The sequence below is a fragment of the Anas platyrhynchos genome, chromosome 5 (assembly GCF_047663525.1).
Source record: "Anas platyrhynchos isolate ZD024472 breed Pekin duck chromosome 5, IASCAAS_PekinDuck_T2T, whole genome shotgun sequence".
In the NCBI taxonomy this organism is placed as follows: domain Eukaryota; kingdom Metazoa; phylum Chordata; class Aves; order Anseriformes; family Anatidae; genus Anas; species Anas platyrhynchos.
The window spans coordinates 17,254,655-17,278,148 of record NC_092591.1 but is presented as its reverse complement, the minus strand read 5'-3'; the positions used below and the strand labels follow the sequence as shown (position 1 = coordinate 17,278,148).

The 23,494-nt window shown below is 37.9% G+C and overlaps 1 protein-coding gene across 7 annotated transcripts in view; it reads left to right on the top strand.

The window, feature by feature from the left end:
- The first annotated feature begins 362 nt into the window (after positions 1 to 362).
- The window catches only part of DGLUCY (D-glutamate cyclase), a 42,065-nt gene continuing 18,933 nt past the window's right edge, over positions 363 to 23,494 (top strand). The window contains exons 1-7 of one of the 7 annotated variants that reach the window (XM_027459253.3): positions 490 to 540; positions 2,058 to 2,115; positions 10,469 to 10,560; positions 16,913 to 17,024; positions 19,690 to 19,843; positions 20,544 to 20,742; positions 22,417 to 22,567. In XM_027459253.3, the coding sequence (XP_027315054.3) occupies positions 16,922 to 17,024; positions 19,690 to 19,843; positions 20,544 to 20,742; positions 22,417 to 22,567 (607 nt within the window). In that variant the 5' untranslated portion in view covers positions 490 to 540; positions 2,058 to 2,115; positions 10,469 to 10,560; positions 16,913 to 16,921. Of the gene's footprint in view, positions 541 to 564; positions 1,074 to 2,057; positions 2,116 to 10,468; positions 10,561 to 11,680; positions 11,871 to 13,899; positions 13,959 to 15,752; positions 15,886 to 16,912; positions 17,025 to 19,689; positions 19,844 to 20,543; positions 20,743 to 22,416; positions 22,568 to 23,494 lie in introns of those variants that run through there. The other 6 variants (XM_005030263.6, XM_027459252.3, XM_005030264.6 and 3 more) reach the window with 6 other exon arrangements.

Sequence of the window (23,494 nt, the reverse complement as noted above, 5' to 3'; positions counted from 1 at the left end):
AGCGGCGATTGGGCAGCGAGCGCTCCGAGCACCGCCCCCCGCCCTTCCGCCCCGCGCCGCCTTCCCTCATTGGCCCGGCGGCTGCGCCAATCGTTGGCCCCGCCCCCCCGCTCCCCCCTCCCCACCCCGCTACTCCCTGAGCTTGTTTGTAAACATTCCCGCCCGCCTCTCCCGGGGGCGGGCGCTGCGTTGCCTAGGGGACAAGACAAGGAGCCGATTGGCCGCTGTGGCTGTCAATCATCCCAGGGAGCGGGCGGTTGCGCCCCGCCCTCGGGCCTGTTCCATCGGACTGGTGGGCGGGGGGGGGGGGGACGGCCGTGGGCCTTCCCACTCGCAGGGGCAGCGGGGGGGGGAGCCGGGCGGTATCGCTTCCATGGAGGCGGGTGGAGGGGCTGTGAGGGGGGGGCACGGCGCGGCTCGGCTCGGCGGCCCCACAAGATGGGGGCGGGAGGCTCCAAGGCGCTGCCGGGACCTTCCCCCGGGGTTGGGGGTGGGCTGGGGAGGGCCGTGGGGTGCGCAGGAGGTGGGAGGTGCTGGAAGGTAAAAACGGCCCCGGGCGGTGCCGGGTGGGGGCTCCCTCACGGGACCGGGGGGTTGTGGGGAGCTGGGGTCGGCTTCTCCAGTGGTAGGGCCGGAGGGGATGGCCTCAGGTTCAGGTTGGGAATGAGGAGAGATTTCTTCTCAGAAAGAGCAGTCAGGCGTTGGGACGGGTGGAGTCACCGTCCCTGGGGGTGTTCCAGGAAAGGTTGGACGTGGTGCTTGGGGACATGGTTCGGTGGGTGACATGGGGGCAGGGGGCGGTTGGACCAGGTGACCTTGGAGGACACCACAAACACCTAGAAGGAGAGGTGTTTGGGGTGATAGCAGGCCTCTCGATCTCACTTAAGCCTCTCGGTCTGCTGCGATGGATAAGCAGGCGGGTACACCCACAGCAGCCTGCGGTTTCCCCCATCCTCTGTCAGATTACACAAATTACTTTTCTTCCCAGTTCTTATCACTGTAATTCCCAGCTTGTTTCTTCTGAATGTCGTGTCATACACAGGAGCAGCGTGCACATGCAGAGCCTCATTCTGGTACGCTGGACATCAGTGAAATAAAATGTCTTCTGCTCAGCCTTTATTCACATTCCAGTATTGTGTTTTTCTTCGCGTGTGTTTGCATACATATACATAGTACTTGAGTATTTGTACGTACATACCCATGTTTCTACCATTTCCGGAGGAGAGATTGAACTATTTAAAGTTCATAGGAGCTTTCTACTATAGTATTACTTAAATACCACATCTTATTTTAAGTTCAGTTTAGTTTTGTTTGTTTTCAGAGGTTAAAATACCCGAGGGGTTTCTTTTATGGTATTCCTGGTAGAACTTTTTGAGGATGTTCTCTACAAAACACTGCAGGAGTACTGCTGCGGTATCGGCCCATAGCATGTGGTACACACCTAACTTAACTGGAATTGTCCATTCAGTTACTGCCTTCCTGACAGTATTTTATCAAGATTAAATATAGAAAGTTTGATTACAGAAGGTGTTTTCAAACTGAAAAAGCACTAACTGACTAACTTTTGTCACTTGGTGTTAGAAGTGACATTGCAGTGTCTCGGTTGCAGCGATAGTAAATGTTACATTAGCGGTTCCCTTTCAAAAGGGAAAACAATGAAAATACAAAATAAACAGATAAAGTTAATTGTTAAATTTTTGCATCTTTATAACTCGTGGCTCCTTTCCACACCTAGCAGGAGCATGAGCTTTACTTCTCTAGAAGTTGCAACAGCTTCTGGTTATCCCTTGTCCTAGATGTTAGATCGTAAAGAGAGTAGCACAATGTCATACAGGGGCTCTGCTAGCCGGCACTTTGGACTAACTGTCCCTGGCAGCCTCAGAAGAGAGTAACTGAAATTTGACTCTGTTCTGTTCTTTACTAGCACTTAGTGTGAGTGGAGCTGGCAATGAATCCAACAGTTGCAAATAGTCTTGGTTTCAGATGGTCATAGCTTGACAGACTTTATCTGCTTATTTGCCTTGGGCTGAAATCTCTTTTCTCCTTTTAAATTTCAGGTTAAAGGATTTAACAACCTTAAAGAATGAGGTGAAAACCCCCAAAAATCTAACCAAGGTTAGTGATACATTATTGTATCTGCAGACTATGCATATAGCAAGACAGTGATGACTCTGTATATTTAAATTCAGTTGTGACTGGGCTTGGAAAGTCATATTGCATGAGCTGAAAGTTCATTGTTGTCACTGAGAGACCTTCTGATTTGCTTGCACTTTGGCAAAAGTAAAGGAACAATATGGTTATTTCATCTAAAAAATTAAGATTTTTACATAACATTATCTCCAGAATTAAAATATTGTAGCAGTAAGGTTCTCTCGTCATACCCAGAAACAGCAAAACAGTCCTACTGAATGCTTGAAAATAATCCCACCTTTTGACATACATTATGACATTATGACAAAGGGACTGAAATCCTAAACCTCCTGTCTATTCCGTCAGTACAAGACTATGTTCAAGATTTCATTTCAATTAAACTTTTAGGTGCAATGGGGAATAAAACTCAGTCCTGTGCTTGATTTAAGTGTGGACCTGCTTTCAGTGGAATGGTCCAGGCATAGCAGGCTGGTTTCATTAACTTCATCACTTTTGTCTTTGAATCATTATCACTGTACTGGTTTCTGGCCTTGTGGTCATTTGTAAAAGGGCAGAGTTTTGTCACTGTTAAGGGTAGATAGGATTTACAGGTAGTTGGAAATATACAGGCTATATCTGTAGCAGTAAATAAAACAAAGCAAGATTCATTCTGTAGGTGTCAGGGCAGGTGACAACATGGCATAATTTGCAAGCATACAACTAAATTCTTTACTTTTCAAAACAGGGTGGCCTTTTCCATACTGCCTCTTGGATTTAGCAAGATTGTAAACAGTTACTGAGCCATGCTGGCCCCCAGTTTCTACAAGGACATTGTCTGAGAGGGGCCCTACCATACCCAAAAGTACACCAGCAGTCAGGAACGTGGATAGTTGTGCACAAGCACTCAGATTCTGCATTTGTCCTGTTTAAATAACTAACTGAGAGAGTCACAGAGTCAGATGAGGGAGGTAATTGGCTTGAGCCTGCAGCCAAAGAAGGCATGTGAAAAGTACAGAAACAATCATGGGCTATAGACCCACAGGGAGCCTAGAATGGTCTGTAACAGATTGCTTTATAGTTTGGAGAAGTAAAACCACCCTTGCTATGTAAACCGTGCTTTTGGAAGAACAGTTCAGAGTGCAGTATAACTGACTGAAAATGTTATTTGCATTTTAAATAATACTTTAGGTGTGTGCAATAACACTGAACAAAAAGAAATACTATTTGGCATGGTTGAGCATTCAACAAATTACCTCTCCAGTGTTAAAACAAAAAGAAATAAAAACAATTAAAGACTATTGGGTAGTGAGGAGCCACTTGCCCTCTATAATGCAGATGTCTATTTTGTACATGGTATTTTTGAGTCATGCTGATACTCGTGTGTACAATAAGAGCAGCCTGACAGGTCAGTCAGCCAACAGTTCAATGTTTGAGCTGAGCATGTGCTGCAAGTTTGGGAACATGGAGTAACAGAGTTCTAAAGATAGATGTCCCTTACCTACCCCACAACACAACTGTTCAGAAATATGTAGATTTACTTGCCATTCCTAATTGCAAAGAGAGACAGGAAAAAATGCTGTGGGAAATACCCACATGGAAAGATATCGCTGAACATTTAAGAAAAAGTATCACATTTCCTTTTGGGTTCGAAAAGAGCTGGTGTGCCAAGATGGTTTGAGAGCTGAGGTGAAAATGAAATTGAAATGCTCAATATACAGACTTCTGAGAGGAAATGAGACAGAAAGAAAGAAGAAAATGAGTGCTGTAGCTGCATACTTCCAGGGTGTCACTGCTTTACACCATTGACATACTTGATTTACTTTCCCTCTGAAGAGGAGCTGCATATGAAAAAGGCAGTTTATATGGTGCTAAGGTTGAAGACATGTAGCACTTTCTTATGGTCATTGAATTGTTACAAAAATAGATGCTATTTTCAAAGTACAAATGTTGGAAAGCTGGATGATACAAAGTGTTCCCCATAATCAAAGAGAACATTTGCACAGCGAGGGAAAAAGAGGATCCAATTTTGGAAAACAAGAAATTAATTTAAGCAAGGATTCCCCAGGAAGAACATTCAGAACATGAAACGGTCTTTGGGTAGAATCTTAATGCAGTAAAGGTACTAATTCCTCGTTTACATATATTATCTGTATTTAACCATTTATTTTCCTTTTAAATCTGCATTTGAACCCTTTGTGCTCAATAATTGTCAAAAAGTAAATAGGGTAGATAAATATGCTGTTTTAAGCATTTTTGCATGCAACTGCTCCAGCCAACAGTTTTATCTCTCTAAAACCGCTTAATGTCATACCATGAAAGGAGAAGTTATGCTAAGCATCCATGCCTAATAATTCTTTTAACGGAAGTGGTACAGCTCTGTCAGGAAGTGGATCGTTTCTTGAAAGAGTGAATGTAAGTGATGAAGATGTGTCACTGATCCTAGAGTTACATCTTTACATGAAAATTTATTTCTGTGACTAAACTTAAGTCCTCTTTCAGTTAGTAGTCATTTCTCCACCAGAAGTATATTTTTTCTTTGATTACAGTACACCTACTGTCCCTTCTGAAAGCAGCACTTTAAAAAGTTTGTTAAAAATCTGTATGGCTCTAGAAGAGAAACAATTTTAAATACTTTATATTACTTGTTTTCTAATGAGGAAAAGGAAAATGAGTGAACACCATTCAGAGAGGAAAGGAAGCTGTACTATCTAGCAGAACAGAAGTAGGGGGGTTATTTCAATTTCTGATCTGCTTAAATGCCTAAGCTAGACAGAGATGGAATTTCTAGTTAATACGAATAATTGTTTTTTCGATCCTAATCCTCACTCACTCACAGCAATTTGAAATTCTTTTCACATTTGTTGTAAAAAACACAGAGGGATGTTCCACATAACGGTATCTTTAAAACTCTGAGTGATACTGACTGCATTGTAATTAAGCTCAAAATCCGTTTCAGAAGACTCATGTAAATTCTCATTATTTTGAAAATTGTCTCTAAATTTTGGAGAAGGGGACTTTAAAAAGGAGAAGCTAATCAACATGATCTGAAAGCTAGAGATGAGGAAATTAAAACTTTTAACTCAGCATGGAGACTGTGAGTACATCCTGATAGTTGCAGAAGCCATGCATCTGCTCTCCACCCCCAAAGAAGGAAGCAAAAACATGAGAAAAAAAAAAAAAAAAGATTAACAGGCAGAGCTTGAAGGTATGCATTGTAGTACTTGAAGTCAAAAAAAGGAGATAGTGAAAAAAATGACATGTAATGAAGGTGGAGAGGCAGTTTTTGAAAAGCATAAATGAAAACCATTAAGTTCATTTCCACAACATTTCTCTACTGTCATATTTAAAGATATTGCATCTGTTAAATTACCATGGAGCAAAAAGATTAATAAAGTCAACAATATTGCAGAGACTCCTGTATGCTTTTTTCCTTTGCCTTGACAAAAGTTAAATGGTTATTGATTTTGAAATTACTCTTTTAAAGTCAAAAAGATGAGGTACTCCCATTACTTGAAATAGCAGAAGAGAACATTTTAAACAGTCACATAATATTAAAATGGATTATAAAAACAGGAGATGCTCTACTGATTTTTTGAGACAGGATGCAGACCAAGCTCAGCATAGTGTCTCCAGTGCTGTCCAGTAGCAGCTATGTGGTGTCACAACGCCATAGCCAGAAACTTCTACAGCTTAAGTATGCAGTGTATGAAGAAAAACCTCCATGTGTTTGCTTTGAGTTTGCTTCTTACTAGCACAGTCTGATGACCCAAAATTATTTAGTTTAAAAAAAGGGAGAGAGTGAAGAATTGTTACCTTTTAGCTCCTCCAGGCTATGCAGTCTTTTCTGTTGGATCTGCCACTCTTTGATATTCAAACCTAGAGTGTGAAGCACAAGTCTCCCTGCCTCATGTTGCCCAGTACAATATTTGCAGTAAGCATGGGATATGTATCAGGCACCAACAGTTCTCTGAGATTTCAATAATCCGTGCACAGCTGTACTTTCTCAGGTAAAGGGTTTACAGGGAAACATAGGTTGTTTAGATGCTAGAACTGGCAGTTTCAATACACCTCTTTTCTGATGTAAGCTGTTTGGCTGTGACATTCTTCTGAGAGGATGTCAGAATTCACGTTGGTCAGAAGGCATTTTACACTCCTTTTCTAAAATCCTCAAGATTTGCATTTTCTCCAGTGTTAGCCTTTTGTGCAGAGAAATGTCTCTTTAAACAATTTTCTTTTGGCTGTCATTTAGAAAGTCTGTCTAAGAGTAAGGTTTGGCATCCTCTTCTTTACAACATGTCACATTCAAAACTACTTTTGTGTTGTGACTGCCTGCTAATGTATTTATTGGAAACATTACAGCAGTATAGATTGTTAACATTGTAAATAACTCCAATAACTCTGAGCTATGTCAGCCCTCTACCCTCACCCCCAGCATTTTCTGGTATTTAATGAAGCTTTACACTAATACCAGGTCTCTCTCCAATTTCAAAGGAACACATTCCTATTCAGCCAGATTTTATTACATGAAATCCAACCGTATAATTACAGAAACTGAGTAGTAAGTGATTTGCTTCTCATTGGACTCAATGTTGCCTTTCTACAACTTTAGTGAGACGCAGTAGATGTTTGCATCTTCAAAATGTGAAGTCAAATGAGGTGAACCCCACAGATTCGCAGCATTCTTTGCAATAAACCGTGAAGTTAGGGTATCGCTTTAACTTAACCACACGCTCTCTGAGTAGCATACATTTGCAATGTGGCCTTAAGATGTCTTCCCACCAAAGCATTTGGTTTTGGGTGGTAGTGAGATGTTGTTAGAAACTTTATGATATTTTCCTAACTCTTTAGATTAAAAATCAGTAAAACTGTTCCCCTATGTGACAGTATTTCTCTTTAGAAAACTATGTGATGAAAGACAGTGGACAAGTGTGAAGTATTTGTTTGCTTCATGCATTAGACACACACACAAGCAGACAAAAAAAAAAAAAAAAGCTTTTGGATTTCTTTAGCAAGTACTAGAGCAACAATTACAAGTCACATGGGATTGGCCATGAACCTGCAATGTTCACTGCGGTCCTGGAGCACTGTTCTTTGATTATAGGAAGGGATGAAGGCAATCTCTGCAAAAATTATGAGTCCCTCCCTTTTGACAGTTAATCCCTTTTTTAACCTTGTGTTTCAAGACAGACCAGTATCATGCTTTCTGGAGCCCTTTATGTACCCTCTCTGGCTTCAGATATCCAAAGAAAAAGCAATCATACCTTCTCAAAAGCAACAGTGCCTCTTTTTCTCTGCAGAGGCAAATGAATTCTTGCCCCACCCACACAACCCCAAGAGAGCAGCCTGCTCCCCCCTACTCCCTACCCCTGCTACAGTAGCAGCAACGTTTGTCTTCAATTACATATTCAAGGATGGTATTGTCATAGTTGCAGGTGATTATGCACGTTATCAGTGGTTGCTTCCTATTAATGCTTTTACCTCTCTGGGTTGAAGCTTCACAGTGAATCCTCTTATAGATGAAGCTTTGGCCTACAGCAATCTATTTTGGTCCTGTTTATTTGATTGTTCTGTGGTTTTGTAAACTTCATTCCTGTTGAGATTCTTAGAAGGGACAAATCAAGAAATCATACAGCCTTATTAAAACATAGCCCTGTCTAGAATAACAATAAAACCAAAACATTTAAAGGCTTACTACCTTACTATTACCTGTTCACAGAATGTTAATTGCAAATCTTTAGCTATTTACTTGAGAGCAACGTATCTCTTATCTTAGCAGCTCATCTCTTGGATTTCCTGGTTATTTATTTGTCATGCATCTGGATATTAAGTCCACACATTCATGCAATAAATATCCAAGTATTCAGGTCACCTATAGTATTCATAAACTGCTACAAAGAAGCCAGCATTTTATTCTGATTTATTATAAAAAGATCTAAAGAATTAATTCACAATCTTATTTTATGTGCAGTATTACATGTCAGAGGTTATTTAAGCAGATGTTTCAATCTAGAATTGAAAACATGAGCTTATGGTTGTAGTCACAGGACAAGTGTTTGGTGCAGGTAAGAGGTTGCGTCACACTGCAGTGATGCTGAAAAGCCCTGGCTATAGACTGGCACTCTTTTGTGCGCTGCAATATACAGACACAGAAAAAAAAAAAAAAAAGTAAGAAAAAAAAAAAGTAAGAAAAAAAAAAAAAAAGATGTTTCCCAAAATTTCTCATTAATGTAATATGATGAAAACCCTTAGACCACAACTGAAAACTGGAAAAACTGACTTTTTCACTGAAGCTGATAATTACTATATAAGGTCAGGTATTGATTCTCCATCAAAAATACATGTCTATCTATGTATCTATGTATCTAACGGTCCATCTATAAGCACAGCATCCTCTGCTTCAGAGTTTATTTTTAGGAAATACATTTCAGATGTGTGACTTCTGCACAACTCATGAACCCAAGGTGACTGAATTCAGATGCATTTCTCTTAATACTTTTAGCTATTTTTAATATGCATAGATTGTATCCTAAACAATGCTTGCTTAATATACTTTGTTTTGTGTACTTTCTTTTGTATACTTAGTAACCATAGAAAACTCACATACACATCTTGAACTTTAAGATAACCATTGAAATAACTCTCTTTAATTGAGAAGTTTTCTCTATGTGATCAACCATGGAATGAATGCACATATATGTGTAGATATATATATATATTCATAGACACTTTTTTTTGTCCAGAGTTGGAAACCAAGTACAGATTGTAATCGTTTCCTTCTTCAATAGGAGTGGAAAATACTGTGTAATATTTTCCAAACTGAAGCTGGACCTACTCAGAATGCTTAGTTTTTAAAATTTCCAGTAAACAAGAAGAAAAAGCATGTTTATTGTTTGATTAGGAAACCACAGATTTCTTAATTTTTATAAATGGTTTCATATTCTTTTATATCCTCTTGGTAAGTTATCTTTTCTATGTCAAGTGTGTGTGTATAGTAGCTGTATGGTTCAGCAATAGTAATTATAACTTTCTTTTTATCAAGGATGTTATCTTGTCCCATACACATGTATTTTTATAAAGTATGTATATTGCTTGTATCTTCTTCTGTCTTTACCTTAAATTAATCTCTCCTGTCACATCATTCTTTATTCAGATCTGTGTATAGTACATAGCTTGTTTGCAAACAGTCACATAGATGAAGTACAATACAGCAAGTGTCTGAGCACTTCATCTGTCCTTGAACTGAACAGGACTGCTTTTCTCTTTTACTTATATGCAGAGAGGCAGTACAGGTTTGAGTCCTTACATTGCAAGATCAGAGACAAGGGTTTGTGCATATAACCTGAGCCATATCTAGGAAAAAAGCCCCAAATAAGTACATAATAAAAAAATAGTAATAGCTTAAATTTTTTTCTGTACTGCCTGTATACAAAATATAGGCTCAGGTCTCCATTAAAAAATTGAATTTGGAACTAGAGCATACCGAGATAAATCCTCTGTAGTTCAGGTCTTTTAAAAATATAAAATCAGGCTATTGACGCATAAGGCATTTACAGCCCTTAGCTTCGTCTTGTGTAGTAATGAAAATCAAAATGATGACATTAACATCTCTTTAAAACCAGCTAACCGATGCTGCAGCATTATGAATCATCTCTTTAGCACCAATGCTGCATTTTAAAAATACGATTCTGTGGTGACAAAAGGTGTGAGGGTGACAGGCCTGCAGGTCTTACTCAACTTACCGTTTCCTCATAGGAAAAGAAGTAGAAGTTGAGGATTAATTGTATGGGCTAAAAAGTTGAAGCCTGTGTTTTTTCAAAGTTCTTGAGCTTCTACTGAAACTGCACATGAAGCTAGAAGTTTGAGATGCTCACTCTAATTGCTTTAACTGCATTGAATACCGTAGTTTATTGTATAAAACACTGGATATCTAAGAGTGACAGCACTTAGTCATTGGATACCTGATCTAGTCTGTAACTGGAAACTTACATGAGAAGTTCTTTCTCTACCATTACTCTGAACCTTCCAGTTTCTCCACCTTAAATGAATGTTCATTGATACATTAGGAATGACTATACATTTCTGCCAGCAGAACCAGCACAAATCAAAATAGTAGCATAAAACACTGCTCTTGCAAGTCCCATATTTTTCTTCAATTTATTCTCTACTTGCATGATGCAAAGTGCCATGTTACCATTTCATGACTAGAGTAAGACCGGTTTAGATTCAGAACATGCTCTGACTCCTCCATGCTATGCATAGCCATGCTAGCATGGCCTGTGTTAGGACCCAAGCCTAACAGAGCTCCTTAATGTTTCCTGTGCACTTACTGCATAACCAGGGTGCTGTTGCCACCAATGATGACCCTCTGAATCCTCATGATAGACTGACTGCATCAGGACCACCCGCATACTGTGAGGTGAAGCTGACCAGGTAAGGGCCTGATAAGGGCCCGAATCCTTCCCCTCACATTACAAGTGTTACATAATTGGAGATTTGCTTTTCAGGACACAATGCTTCAGTTCAAAACCATCTTTCTCCTAAACAGTACCCACCATTGCAGCCCTAGGGGAACCCAGTCTCTACTTAATCAAGGGTAACTCTGGTGGATGAGGACAGTTGCCCACTGGGAGGATTACATTGTATGCAGATCTTGAATGACTGCTCTGAGTTCAGAAATGGAGAGGACAACTGGAGGCAATGATGAAGTTTCTGATGCCTTCTCTGCAGCACCAACATACCACTTGCAGAATATCTCTTCCCATGATCACTGTGGTTGCCATTTAACTATAAAACAAATTATTTCCTGACTTCTACAAATGATTAGGCAATCAGGTCAGGGTAGTAACACTCTCATTTGCTTGCCTGAGTTGCCACATTCTTCAGGTTTTCTACCCCTCATGTTACTGCAAAGCAGAGGTCCTCAAAGGTTCACTTGACATTGAATCTCATATTGTCTCTGTATATTTAGGGGAAAAAAAGCTATGGATGAGGTACAGATTTTCATTTGGGCCCCACCACAAGGTGTTTTCATTCAGGATAAAAATTCACTAATCCTTCAAGTTCTTGTTCACAAATTGAAGGATGATGAACTCTGATGATTTCTGGGCTTTCTGATGCAGTCTACCAAATAAGTATGTATTGTGTTTGCCAGTCAGGCCCTGAGCTCTTGCAGCCAGAATGTAAATGTCTCTGCTTGGTGAAGAGCTGTGGATACAGTGACTTCACAGCTGCTGGTAGACATCCGTGAAATGACATAGTCCTGGGGGTAACATGAATAACCTGTACAGCAGGAGCATAGCAGTGTTCTTTGGGAGCATGGTACTATTTTTAGGGTGTGTAAGGATCAGAACATCACTCATCTGCTTACATCTGGATGGAATTCCTTGGGAGGAACAGGCACCCCGTCAGTGCTGTGATCATGCATGACATGACTGGGTGTAACCTGGGTGGTGACATACTTGGCTATCAAGATAAGCACCTATGACTGCTGCTTTGCAAACAAAGCAGTACAAGTCACTGTACTTTGTCCTATGGACTTCCACTTTCCTTCCACATGAGTACGATTGGGAAGAAAAATTTTCCTCACAAGAATTTTTATCCAGCCAATGCTCATCGCCTTGGTCCCAACATGCAGCATTCCACTGGTTAGGAGAAAAGCAGGGGGAAAAGTCTGGCACTGATGGCCAGCAAGCAAGGCCCTCCTGCATCCTCAAGCTGCTTCAGTGCTTGAAGAGGCCCAGGTAAAAAAAAATGGTGACTAGACTCAGCCCAGAGAATTGTAGAGCGATTTTAAGCCTTTTCAGTACCTCAGGGTAGATCAGGAGACTATATTTACATGCCAGCCTGATGGTTATGTTTTGTTTTGTTTTTCAATTTCTTGAAATTGAATAAGCAGTTTGTGTCATCTTAAACTAAAATAACCTCTGGTAGATCATTTTCTGTCTCTTCCTCCTGCAGCTGGTTAAGTATTCCTGTCAGCAAAGTCAAAGGTATGACAGCAGTATTTTTAATCTTGATAAAGGCCCTTGTATTTTCTTACGTGTGTATTTTATCTTGCTAAAGGTGTGTATAAATGAGGTGGCTGTTCCAAAGCCTGTTGGTCATATGTTTATGTAAGATGATGGGGGAAGTATGCAGGAACTAGGATATGATCCAAGGGATTGGAAGGATATATGAGGCCATGAGGCCTCCCACCTTTGAGGAGGATATAAAAGCCTAAACAACCCAAATCATGGATAGATTCTATCCATACAAGGGCAGGGCTTGAACTATTCTCTAGTCTCTAAAGAACAAATCTCTGCCCAGATTTCTCCACTTCAGAAACAATTTTGTCCCTGAGCAGAAGCTGGGTGTAAAATAATATAAATGTAGTGGTGAAAGTTCAGGGGATAGGTGCTGTACAAGATGTGTCACACTAACATGGAGTGCTCTCTGAAATGGCTGCTTTGCAACTGGTCATTGCTTTCTGTTTCTTGTTCATATTATACTGGGAAAAACTAAACATTGCGTGTCTTTTTTTTTTTTTTTTTCCTCAAGTAAACAAGATTGCCTCAAAGATGCATTGGTTCTTTTACCAGTTTTTTATCCTGACGCAATCTGCAGGATCTCAAGTATAAACAAAGTGCTTTAGGCAGCAGAGAACACTAATGGAAACTAACTTAGATATCTATTTATGACCCTTATCTAAAGGTTTCTAAATTTCAAAGCCAAATACCCCGTATTTCAAATGTAGCGTTCAACCTTAATTTGCTAGATGAACCACTATCTGAAAACATATAAAGCACTTCCTCTTTGGAGTTGTACACAAAGCACTTCTGTGCTTTCAAATGATTCAAAGCAGATGGGGACAAAAAGGATCATTAATGGATTCTTCAAATAAAGCATCACAAGTATAACTGTGAGACCTGTTTGGAAAATGAGGTGGAGTGAATTTTCAAAGAAGTTTGTACTTTTCACAGAAGTCATTTGGCAGAATTTCAAATCAGCTTGATAATTAAGCAGCAGGTCTTTTTAAGCCCTGTTTACATTAACAAACCTCTGTAACCATATTCATACTAGGGCAAGCATAGTACACAAAGGGTTTTCATAGGTTATAATTAGTTTAGATTACTTTCCATTATGTATCAGTAAAGGCAGCCTGTGGGCTGGCTCATGTTTCAAGTTACCCTGCTGTTCCTGTTAGCGCAGCAGTAGCTTTGGGTAAGTTACCTGCATGACAATATCTGGAAAAAAAACACCTGCCCAACAGTGTTACCTAGTGACCTCTGCACTTCTTTTGGCCAGTGAACCCATGCATGCCACCAACCATTCTTTTAATTGAACTTTAAATTGAAAATAAGATAAAAGTTACATAAACTGCAAGATTATATTACACACATACACACACGAAAGACTTTGGGCTATATGCAAGCAAGTCTCTAGACTTCAAAAAAAATCACTGCATTAAACTATATTCTTATGTGTACCAACACCACTGGAAGAACAGACCTAAAACATCAGAGATTGGTATTAACTGCTTTCCAGTATTCAAGTTGACTTGTTTGTTGCTCTTAGCAGCAGCACATTTTACAGGCTGTTTGTTCGCAGATGATCCATTTTTTTAAATTGCAGAAATACTATGTTTTTCATTTTATTTCATGAATTTGCTTGACACTTGTAACCACAAAACAGTCACACTGACACTTCTGAAGGATATATTAATCCTTTTGTGTTATTATCGATTTTTTCACTTTTATCTGACGCAGTTTAGCACAGCAGTATCGACACACCCACTACATCTAAAAGTGGAATCTTTCTGACACTTAAATGACATCTTCCCATTTTCCCAGGTAATGAATAATTATGAATATAATCTCATTTAAATATCTGCAAAATGTACGGCTATTTCATAGGCCCTGTCAGCATCCTCTCTGAAGGACTTTTTAACACTTATCCTACACCCTGTCTTACACATATCATGATCCAGCATATTCCTATGAGATAGCTGATACTGTTATCTGAAACTATCTTAAAACAAAATAAAAGGAGTTGAAAAAGACAGGCCAGGGGACAGATCTTGACTACTGATTAACAGCTGTACCAGACCATTTAGATAGAGGGCTACTCCCATGCCTCATGAAGCCAGTCCATACACTTCATTAGTCATTCTGATGGGTCAAGGTGGAGAAGATTCTGTAAGACCTGAGTTATTGTGGTACTTTTCCCCTGTCATCCCAAACAAGCCATGCTCATGATGTCTTTAACGATTTTCCAGGATGTCCTGGAGATGGTTGGGGAATCTAAACTTAAGGGTGCCCCCTAGCATAGGGAAACAACATACTGTGTAGAAATAAGCCATTCCTGAGGAAGTCAAATAGCAAAAAGCTACTTTTTTGCTATAAGCATCTGAGAGTTTTTATTGACTGTCCAAATTTAGTGACTAGAAAAACACCAACATAATCTATTACTAACATCGTATAGCAAATACAGTGATCTAAAGTTGTAACTCAGAACTTTATCCTATAGAATGTTCCTGAGAGTTTTAGAAAATCTCCACTGAACTTTAGTGATAACAAGTGGTTATAAGGCGTGTTTTGTCTCTCATCTGAAAGAGATGAGTCATCCTACTTTTATACAAAGGTAATGTTTAAATTATTCACTTCCTAACAAATTTATCAACAATATATCTTGCTTTGCAGCTAGGGGCAGTGTTCACAAATTGAAACTACAATCCCAAATGTTTCCATAAGGTACTTAAGAGACAGCATTTTGGCACTACTTATATTTGCAGTACTAGAGCTTGCTCAACACTTACTTTCATATAAACCTAAAACTTTTAAAGGCCTAAATGTTGCTAATAAAGTTCCGTAAGTGCTTCCATTTCCTCTGCTGGACATATACTCTATGCATTGAAAATCAGGCTTGCCCAACATCGTTCTTGGGCATTTGGGATAAAGTACCTGAATGAAGATAGCTTTCATCCCAAATGAAATTCACAAATTTCAGACTGTCTCTCAAATCCAAGTAAGCTAGTACTTCTTAAGGCCATTAGATGATTTCAAAGATACTCAGGAAGAAAAACGATTTGAAAGAATCACATGAATACATGTGGTTGAATGAATCGTTCCAGAGTAGTGCTAGAAACTCTTCTTTGCAGTAAAAATAATGTTTCTTAAATTGTCTCATATAGGCCTGGATTAGAGTCTAGCCACATTTCTCAATCCAAATTCTAGTTATCTTTAAAGCATGTGCTTGAAATTGTTCACAATTCTGTAATGAAGACTATTTTTTGTGCAGCATATAGACTGTTATATAAAAGCAGAAAAGATGGGATGAGTTGGAGAGTAGTAAGCTAGAGTTCAGAAAAAAAATGTGTAAGCTGATTTCTTTTGGCTGGCAATGTTATGTAATCATTTTAGAAGTAAGGATTACAGGCTTCAAAGACCAGATACAGAGCTTACTCTAAATTTCAGTGCACCCAACGTAACCACTCAGAATTCTGCAATCTTTGGGAAACATTTTGGACAGACAACCCATGATAAGAGTATAATTTCCATCAAAACATATTACTGCTCTTACTTTGAGTTCAACAGAAAACTTTAACAGAAAACTTTGATTTTTAACAGAAAGGTTAACTTTTGCCAGAAGGTTGTAACATTGCATTGTACATTAATTGATTGGCATCTTTTTAAAAAGCAGCACAGTTTTTATAATGTTTATTACTTCTTACAATTGACATCAGGAATGGCTTCTTCTGAATTAAAGAAAAACTTGGAGGTTGGTAATTTGGTTGCTTGGAATGTAATTCAGTTTATTTAGTTAGAATGAACATACGATTAGATAAATATGTTATCTCTGAATTAGACCATGAAAAGTGATCAAGGTTAAAATCATAAGGAGCCAAATTATTATTTTACCCTGAACTATATTTTACTTAGTCCTAGCAGTTGTATAATAAATCACTTCTAGATAGTTTAGTCTCAGGGAAAAGCTTTCTGTTGACTTTGATTAGACTGTAGAAAAAAGTTGTGTTCAGTCTTCAAGAGATGTAAAAAGAGCCAGATACTGACTGTAATTAGGGTACTTATCTCTATTTCTACTCCAGATTGTATGAAGTGACTTCTATATGTCTGTTTTCCCAGTGGAAGAATAGCCACAGGAGTACTCATTATAATTTCAGTATATCATTTCTACATAATGAGTAGTTGAAAAGTATGATATATATGAAATGTATCAAAATGACATTTTCTGATTATAGTTACTTTTACCAAAATGCTGTATTGCTAATTGTCTGAAAGCATTTTCAGCAGACGTGATATTACAGATTGTAGCTTGGTAGATCAATCCATTTATGTTTTTGCAATTTTAAACTTACAGCAAATTTTGGAAGGGTGAGTACGCTAGGAAACGAATATTTAACAGGGAAAAAGAAGTCTGTTTCTTGTATTACAGGCCAGCAAAACATTGCATTTTATCCAGAATGTTAACATGCACATCTCTGGTTGATTTATCTAAAGATTCAGTTTGTGTTTAATCAGAAAATGTCAATGAAGCAGCCCTTTGACTTTAATTTGCCTTTTGGGTTTTAATTAAGGATTTCCCAGTGATAATAAGCTTGGTGGGGCATCAAGAATAAATTGAAATTAAGTTTTCCAGCACTTGAGAGAAAGAAAGAAGGAAGGGAAAGGAAGGGAAAGGAAGGGAAAGGAAGGGAAAGGAAGGGAAAGGAAGGGAAAGGAAGGGAAAGGAAGTTGTATATATGTATTTGTGTTTAAATTTATTATTATAACATCTTTCTGTTAAGGCTGAAAGGATGCTCTTGACAGGAGGCTTGAAATCTCTCCTTCCCCACGTACTAAGAAGAATAATTCGTTGCAACAGACACAGTATCAGTAATACTTCTGGAATGGCAGAAGGTAAGGAAACCTAACAGCTCAAGTAGAAAATGACTCCATTTTAGTTTCATAACTATGTCCTTACTTTTTTCTTTCTTTGTTTATAAAGGAGTTTAGGACTATCAAAAGAGCTGAAGTAAAGCAGAAGTAAATGTCAAGCTGACTTAAATTCTTAACTCACTTGGGTGTTTTTGAAATCACATTGTAAGCACCTGACACTGGGTTCTTAAATCATAGTACTACATCAGAGAAATCATCTTACGTGTGTAAATTACATGGACTTTGTTTTCAAAACTGCCATGTATCCTCCAGCTCCCAGTTATGTCAATGATAAATTATAGTTGCAGAAAATGTTTGAGAAATCTTTACCTAAATCTGGTTTTCCTTACACACACTATCATCACATTTATAGGATCACATACTGTGTTCTTCACAGAGATCTTGCTTTACTTAGTGCATAGGATACATGTTGGGGAAGACTTAGAGAAGTACAGTCACAAAAATAGTTTCCTGCTTTGTTTGTTGCAGAAGTTGGAAATTACTTACTCAGGAAGATTGAGAATTATATGGAGAGGGAAAGAATAGGTCTATGCTAAGATAACTGAATGCATTCTGGAGAATTGATCTTTGTCTTCTCTCATAGCTCAACTTTTACAGAAGTAGAGATTCCTGTGTTGTTGTTCTGATCAACTTTAAAATGTAACAATGTAATGAAAAATACTGTGGCAAGTAGCTGATGAGCAAAGCTGTGTTTACTAACATTAATATAAGAACATTAAGGCACATATTATAGAATCATAGTGAGTCTTGAAATAATGGTCTTATTTTCTATCAGTATGTAAGCTGAAAACTACTAATGGAAAACACGTTACAACATCAATAACCTGCAGTTTGCCCCAACTGTACTTGTATATGTATGTGCTACTGCAGTGATTTTAAACATGTTAGCTTTTACATTTGAAAAAAAATAGTTTACTTCCAAAACAAATTCAGACATACTACTAAAATAACTATTTCTTATTGCCTTCATTGTCATTCAGCAAATACATTAAAAACTCTTTCGAAACTGCTCTGAATTGGGATATTAGTTTGTTGAACTAATGCCATAGTTGATCAGCATTTCCAGCTTCATTAACACTGCTCAAGAATATGTTCCTGATATTGGATACATCGTGTGAATATACACTTAAGCTTATATGGGAAGAAGAGGGAAAAAAAAAAAAACAACACACTTATCTGTAAAGAAAGTAAGGATAGTTATCAGGAGTAGCAATAAAGTTGTCTAAGAGTTACTACTGAAGCTTCCTGAGTTTACAGTATGCTTGGAAGTCGCCTACAGATTCAGACTGTCAGCTGTGACTTGTATTTTAAATTTAGCGTTGTCTAAGTTGAATGCACTGGCTAAAACCATAAGGTTAAGAATCTGAATATCAGCAGCAAAGTAGAAAGTGCCTGTGGATTTCACATGGGCAGCAGGGAATGAGGCTAAAGGGTAACTCAATGTAGTATTTTATTCAGTGGTAAATTTAGTATGTTTATTTAACAAAAATGAATTTCTGTATTTAGCAAGAAGCTATTTCTGTATTTAGTAACTTTTGTTAGTAATAAACTGCATTTTTGTGCTGGCTGGTCCCAAAAGAGCAGTTTGTGGGCACATTCAATATGCAAATACATGCTTACCTCAGTTTAAGCCTTTGCTTTACATTTTTTCCATCAGGAATAGCTTTATCTTTTGGTTTCTTGGTTGGCTTTGGTCAAAAGTAAAATTTGGCCAATTTCTACAGCCTTTTAAAGAAGATCATTGATTTCAACTGAATGATTGCTTCTTGGATGACTACCAGAGTCACAAGTTCAGACTACCACAGTCTTTAGGAAAGTGGGAGCTTCTACACAGACTCTTACTTGCCTGTCTGATAGCTGGCACAGTATTTAATAAATTTTCAAGACAAACTGATACACACTGCACAAATATTAATATCTTTAGAACCTGTTTTGTGGTAGCAGTCAGTAAGGTTTTAAATAAAAGTTGATTATGAGTGAAGAAAGTGTAGCAGTTCTGTTCATTTTGTTTTTTTAAATTAGAAATATTAGAAATGTCTGAGTTTCAGTGTGCTAAGCAAGAGATTATTCCTGAGCTGTAACTTGTCTATTAAATTGCAGCCCAAGGTAAAATTATATAGTCAAGGAATGGGCTACATGAGGACAAAATATCAGCATTTTTCTGTTATACTGGCCATGATTTATAACTTAGCATTAAACTTTAAAAATGGTTAAAGTGTGGTATGTAACAGCCCCCCTCCCACTCCCCCTTTTTTTGGCTCTGTGCTGACATTTGCACAAGTAAAACATTTTCCTATACAATACTATTTTCTCAGGTTATAGAATAAATTTTGTTTATATGTAAGTTCATAGAATTGTTTAGGAAAGTAATTATGCATTCTTCAAAATCTAGTACTCTCCATGTTTACCTACTACTTTAGCTGTGAACTACTTGACATACAGAGTACATCTGGCTACAATTTTTAAAATAGTTTTAAAATTTCTTTAATCCAATTACAGAGTTTTGAAATAAAATTTCCCTTCAGGTAATTTTATGGACCATTTACAGAGAGCTATACAGAAAAGTTTGTTTCTTAAACAAGGAGCTGAATTAGTAAGCAGTCATTCCTACCTTCCACGATTTCAGGCTATAAACAAGCTAACATTGTGATTTTGCACAAGTCCCTGGCTGATGACTTTGAGAAGTTCTGTCACGCAAACAATGGACCTCTGCCATTGCTGTACAGAAGCAAACCAGGTGACTGGAAATGTCCTTCTCTGAGTAGTGATTCTGATATCAGGTAAGTACGGGCTGACTGCTTCTCAAAATTCTGCAGTGGGTGCTGATGGTGATTAGGAGAAATCAGTTTCAGGGAATAACCTGCTCTCACTGTTGTACATTTTGAACAGGTTTATTTTCTTGGAATTATACCTTTGAATGAAAATTGTGCATGAGTATAAAAGAGTAGAATCAGCCTGGTCATCTAATTCTTGAGAAACTTCTTATCATAATTATCAATAATGCAAGTTTTTCTCTAATGTAAAAGTGAATTTTTGTGTAGAAGTTTTGCAGTCTGAGCAGAATTAATTTACTTATGTTTAGGCAAGGTAACCACATTATATTTTTAAGGGTCTCTGAAATTTAAAAGATGTACTTCTCTAGCAAATACTAAAAAGAAAACTTAAAACAGCTCCCTAATTTTGGAATCATTGAGGCATGATACATGTAATGGACATTTACCTGTAAAACCTGAAAAATACAAGGAAAAATACAAAGATACTCTCACATGTTCTGTTTGCTGTGTAGAATGCTGTTTATGTTTAGAATAAAGTGTTTGTTTTTGTCTGTGTTTTTTCATTGTTACTCAGAATGAAACAAAATGGACAAAGTAGGCTGGATCTTGTGGTTTGATAGTAGGTTAAAGTCAATTTAGATCATTCTGGTCATGTGCCTTGTTTTCAAACACATGTTAAAGCTGTGATAACTTCTTATTTCATTAGGACTGACTGCCCACAGTATAGAGTGTATGAGCATGGAGCCTTCACTGGATCTGTAAAAAGTCTAAAGGAATATTCGGAACAACTTAAGGACATGGTGACTTTCTATTTAGGCTGCAGCTTTTCTTTTGAAAAAGCAATCCAAAATGCTGGCATTCCTATAAGAAATGTTGAACAAGAATGTAATGTAAGCATGTATAAGGTAAGTAGATACACATATAGTCTTTGCTGTAACTTTTTCCATATTTGTCCATATTCATCTTATGGCCATATAACTATCGTGCAAAATCAGAACTTTTTTTTCCCACTTGCAGAGTAGTTTTAGGCAGGTAGTAGTGCTCAGTGCATGAAAATATAGGGTAAAATATCAGGTCAGTGCTTTTCTCAACTTCCTGCAAGGCTAAATTTTTTTTGTTTTTGTTTACAGTGGCAGTTTTTTCATGTGTTCAATGGCAGCCATTTCATTTGGATTTGGTGCTTGTTTCCTTCTCTGTTTCAGCTTATGAAGCATGTGCTATTCTGATCATCACCTTTATATATGTCCCACTCTCCACACCAGTTCTAGCTTGTACTAAGAATATTCTTTTTATAAGCCTTGACAGTACAATTATAGAATCATTAAGCTTGGAAAAGACCTCCAAGATCATCTGGTCCAACCACCACCCTACTACCAATGTCACCCACTAAACCATATCCCTAAGCACCTGGTCCAACCTTCCCGTAAACACCCCCAGAGATGGTGACTCCACCACCTCCCTGGGCAACCCGTCCCAATGCCTAACTAGCATTAGCAGTTTGCTCTGCATATATGACAGTCACAGCTTGGATTTCTCCTATGACTGTACAGCCTTTAAACTCCACATTTGCTAGAAACCCAGGCCTCTGGGACAGGTGTTCCTAAAAAGCTGAGGTGTCTACCATAGCACCGAAAATTATAACTGTGATCAGAAGATGTAGATGTATAGCACAGATTTTAATGTGGGCAGAAGTCCTAGTATAAGCCTGACTCTGCTAGGTAGACACTTTAATATTAAGAACATTTAAGTGCATCTGCATGCCTTTTTCACACAATTAGTATGCTGTTCTGGTAAACAAAGGTTACTATTCTATTTAATGTTATCATTTAACAATATTTTGCTGTACTGCTGGTCAAACTAAAGAAACAAATGTGTTTTATGTGAGACCTATGAAGCTTAAAGAAAAAAGTTACAATTATATACCTGATTATGACATTTTAGACTTAGGAGAATTTCATCTGTATTTCAAAGACATGTACAGTGCGTTTCTTTGGTGACAGATATAACAAAAAAAGTATAAACATTGCCTATGCAGCTCTTGCTGTCTACGTCTCATTTATGTTCAAATGCAATTTACATCTCAGACTTTCTGTTCTAAAAAGCAAGGCTGCTTTATTTCTGAATAGAAAAAGGATTTCAGCATCCTAGTCAGAAAAGTTGATGAATTCCATAGATCCTTTCTAGAGGCACAAAAGATGTTGTGTGTGTACAACTGGCATGCTGCTTCTTTAGAAGAGGGTACTGGCAGCAGCAGCAGTTCTTGACTCTTGCACATTGCAGAGCATCATGGTTTCTCCGAATTCCAGTAGAGATAATAGATTCAGACCAAACTGATTTGTCACCACTATACTTTTTTTTAGCTTTTCACTTTCTACATAGGGAGCAGAGGGTTGTTTTCTGACAATATTCAGAATATACTGAGCTCACCATGCTGGATGCTGCATGTGCTGAAGCAAGAATTAAAAAAAAATGCTAAGAAAAATGTGTGTTTTTTGGAAAAAAAAAAAAAAAAAAAAAAGATTTAATGCTAGTATTGTGGCTTATTTCTTCTAATACTTTTGATTCTTTTAAACTGACAGACAGCTGTGCCATGCTACAGTATTTCTACTTTTTGCTGCAACTTAGTAGTCACAATGAGACCTATTCCTGAAAGCAAATTGGAAGCAGCTGTGCTAGCAACATCTGAACTAAAAGAAGCTCATGGAGCACCAATTCATATAGGTGACCCTGGTCAGTGTTTTTCATGTTTCACTCTACATATGCTTTATTGTCAATAAAAATGGCTGAAGGGGGAGCCATGAGAAGTGGTAGGAATAAAATACTTGCACTGCCTTTTTTATGTTTTAATCCTTTCTAATGGTCACAAACCTGAATTGAAGTCGGGGTGGGGAGATAGGTTTTGAATGAACAAAACACAGAATTCATGGATAAAGGCAGTTATATGGCAAAAACAGTTTTGCTAAAACATGTAATCATATCCTCCTAAAATGTATGCAGTTTCATTTATGTGTGAATACTTTCTTGTTGTCAAAGATCCCAGCAACAGGGTAGCAGTGACTGACAGCATGGGGAAAAGTATGTGTGGAGGCATTTTGTGTCTTCATGGATGACTGTGAAAGAAAATACCATATTATGTTTTAAAAATACTGAAATAAGATACATTGAGCAAAACACTTAAGACAGAATAAATAGAAATATGACTTTTTTTTTTTTTTAATTTTTTTTCAAACAGCTCGAACAAATCCAGGCCTATTCTTTGCAAGGAAAGATTGAAAACAAAAAAGATAAACAGGAGGCTGTTTGGGGAAAAGGAAGGAGGGAAGGAAGATATAGACCACCTATAGGATGGAGATAGATCACTATAAAAAAAATCCCCTCTGCTGTCAGAAATTTGTCAGTCAATCAGCAGTCTCAAGGGCTGTGTACACAGCCTGATCACGTTGCAGAGTATGGAAAGACATGTCATTGGTAACAGTACAACCCAGTAATATATTTGGTCCGAGTGGTTAAATCTGAGGAATGAGTAATAAATCATTACTTCGGGTAGAGATTGGGAAAGTGAAGGAATACATTATGTGTTTATTTTTAACAGAAAAGAGTAAATGAATATATGTACAGATTGTATAAACTAATTCCAGAAAAGACAGTGGTAAACTT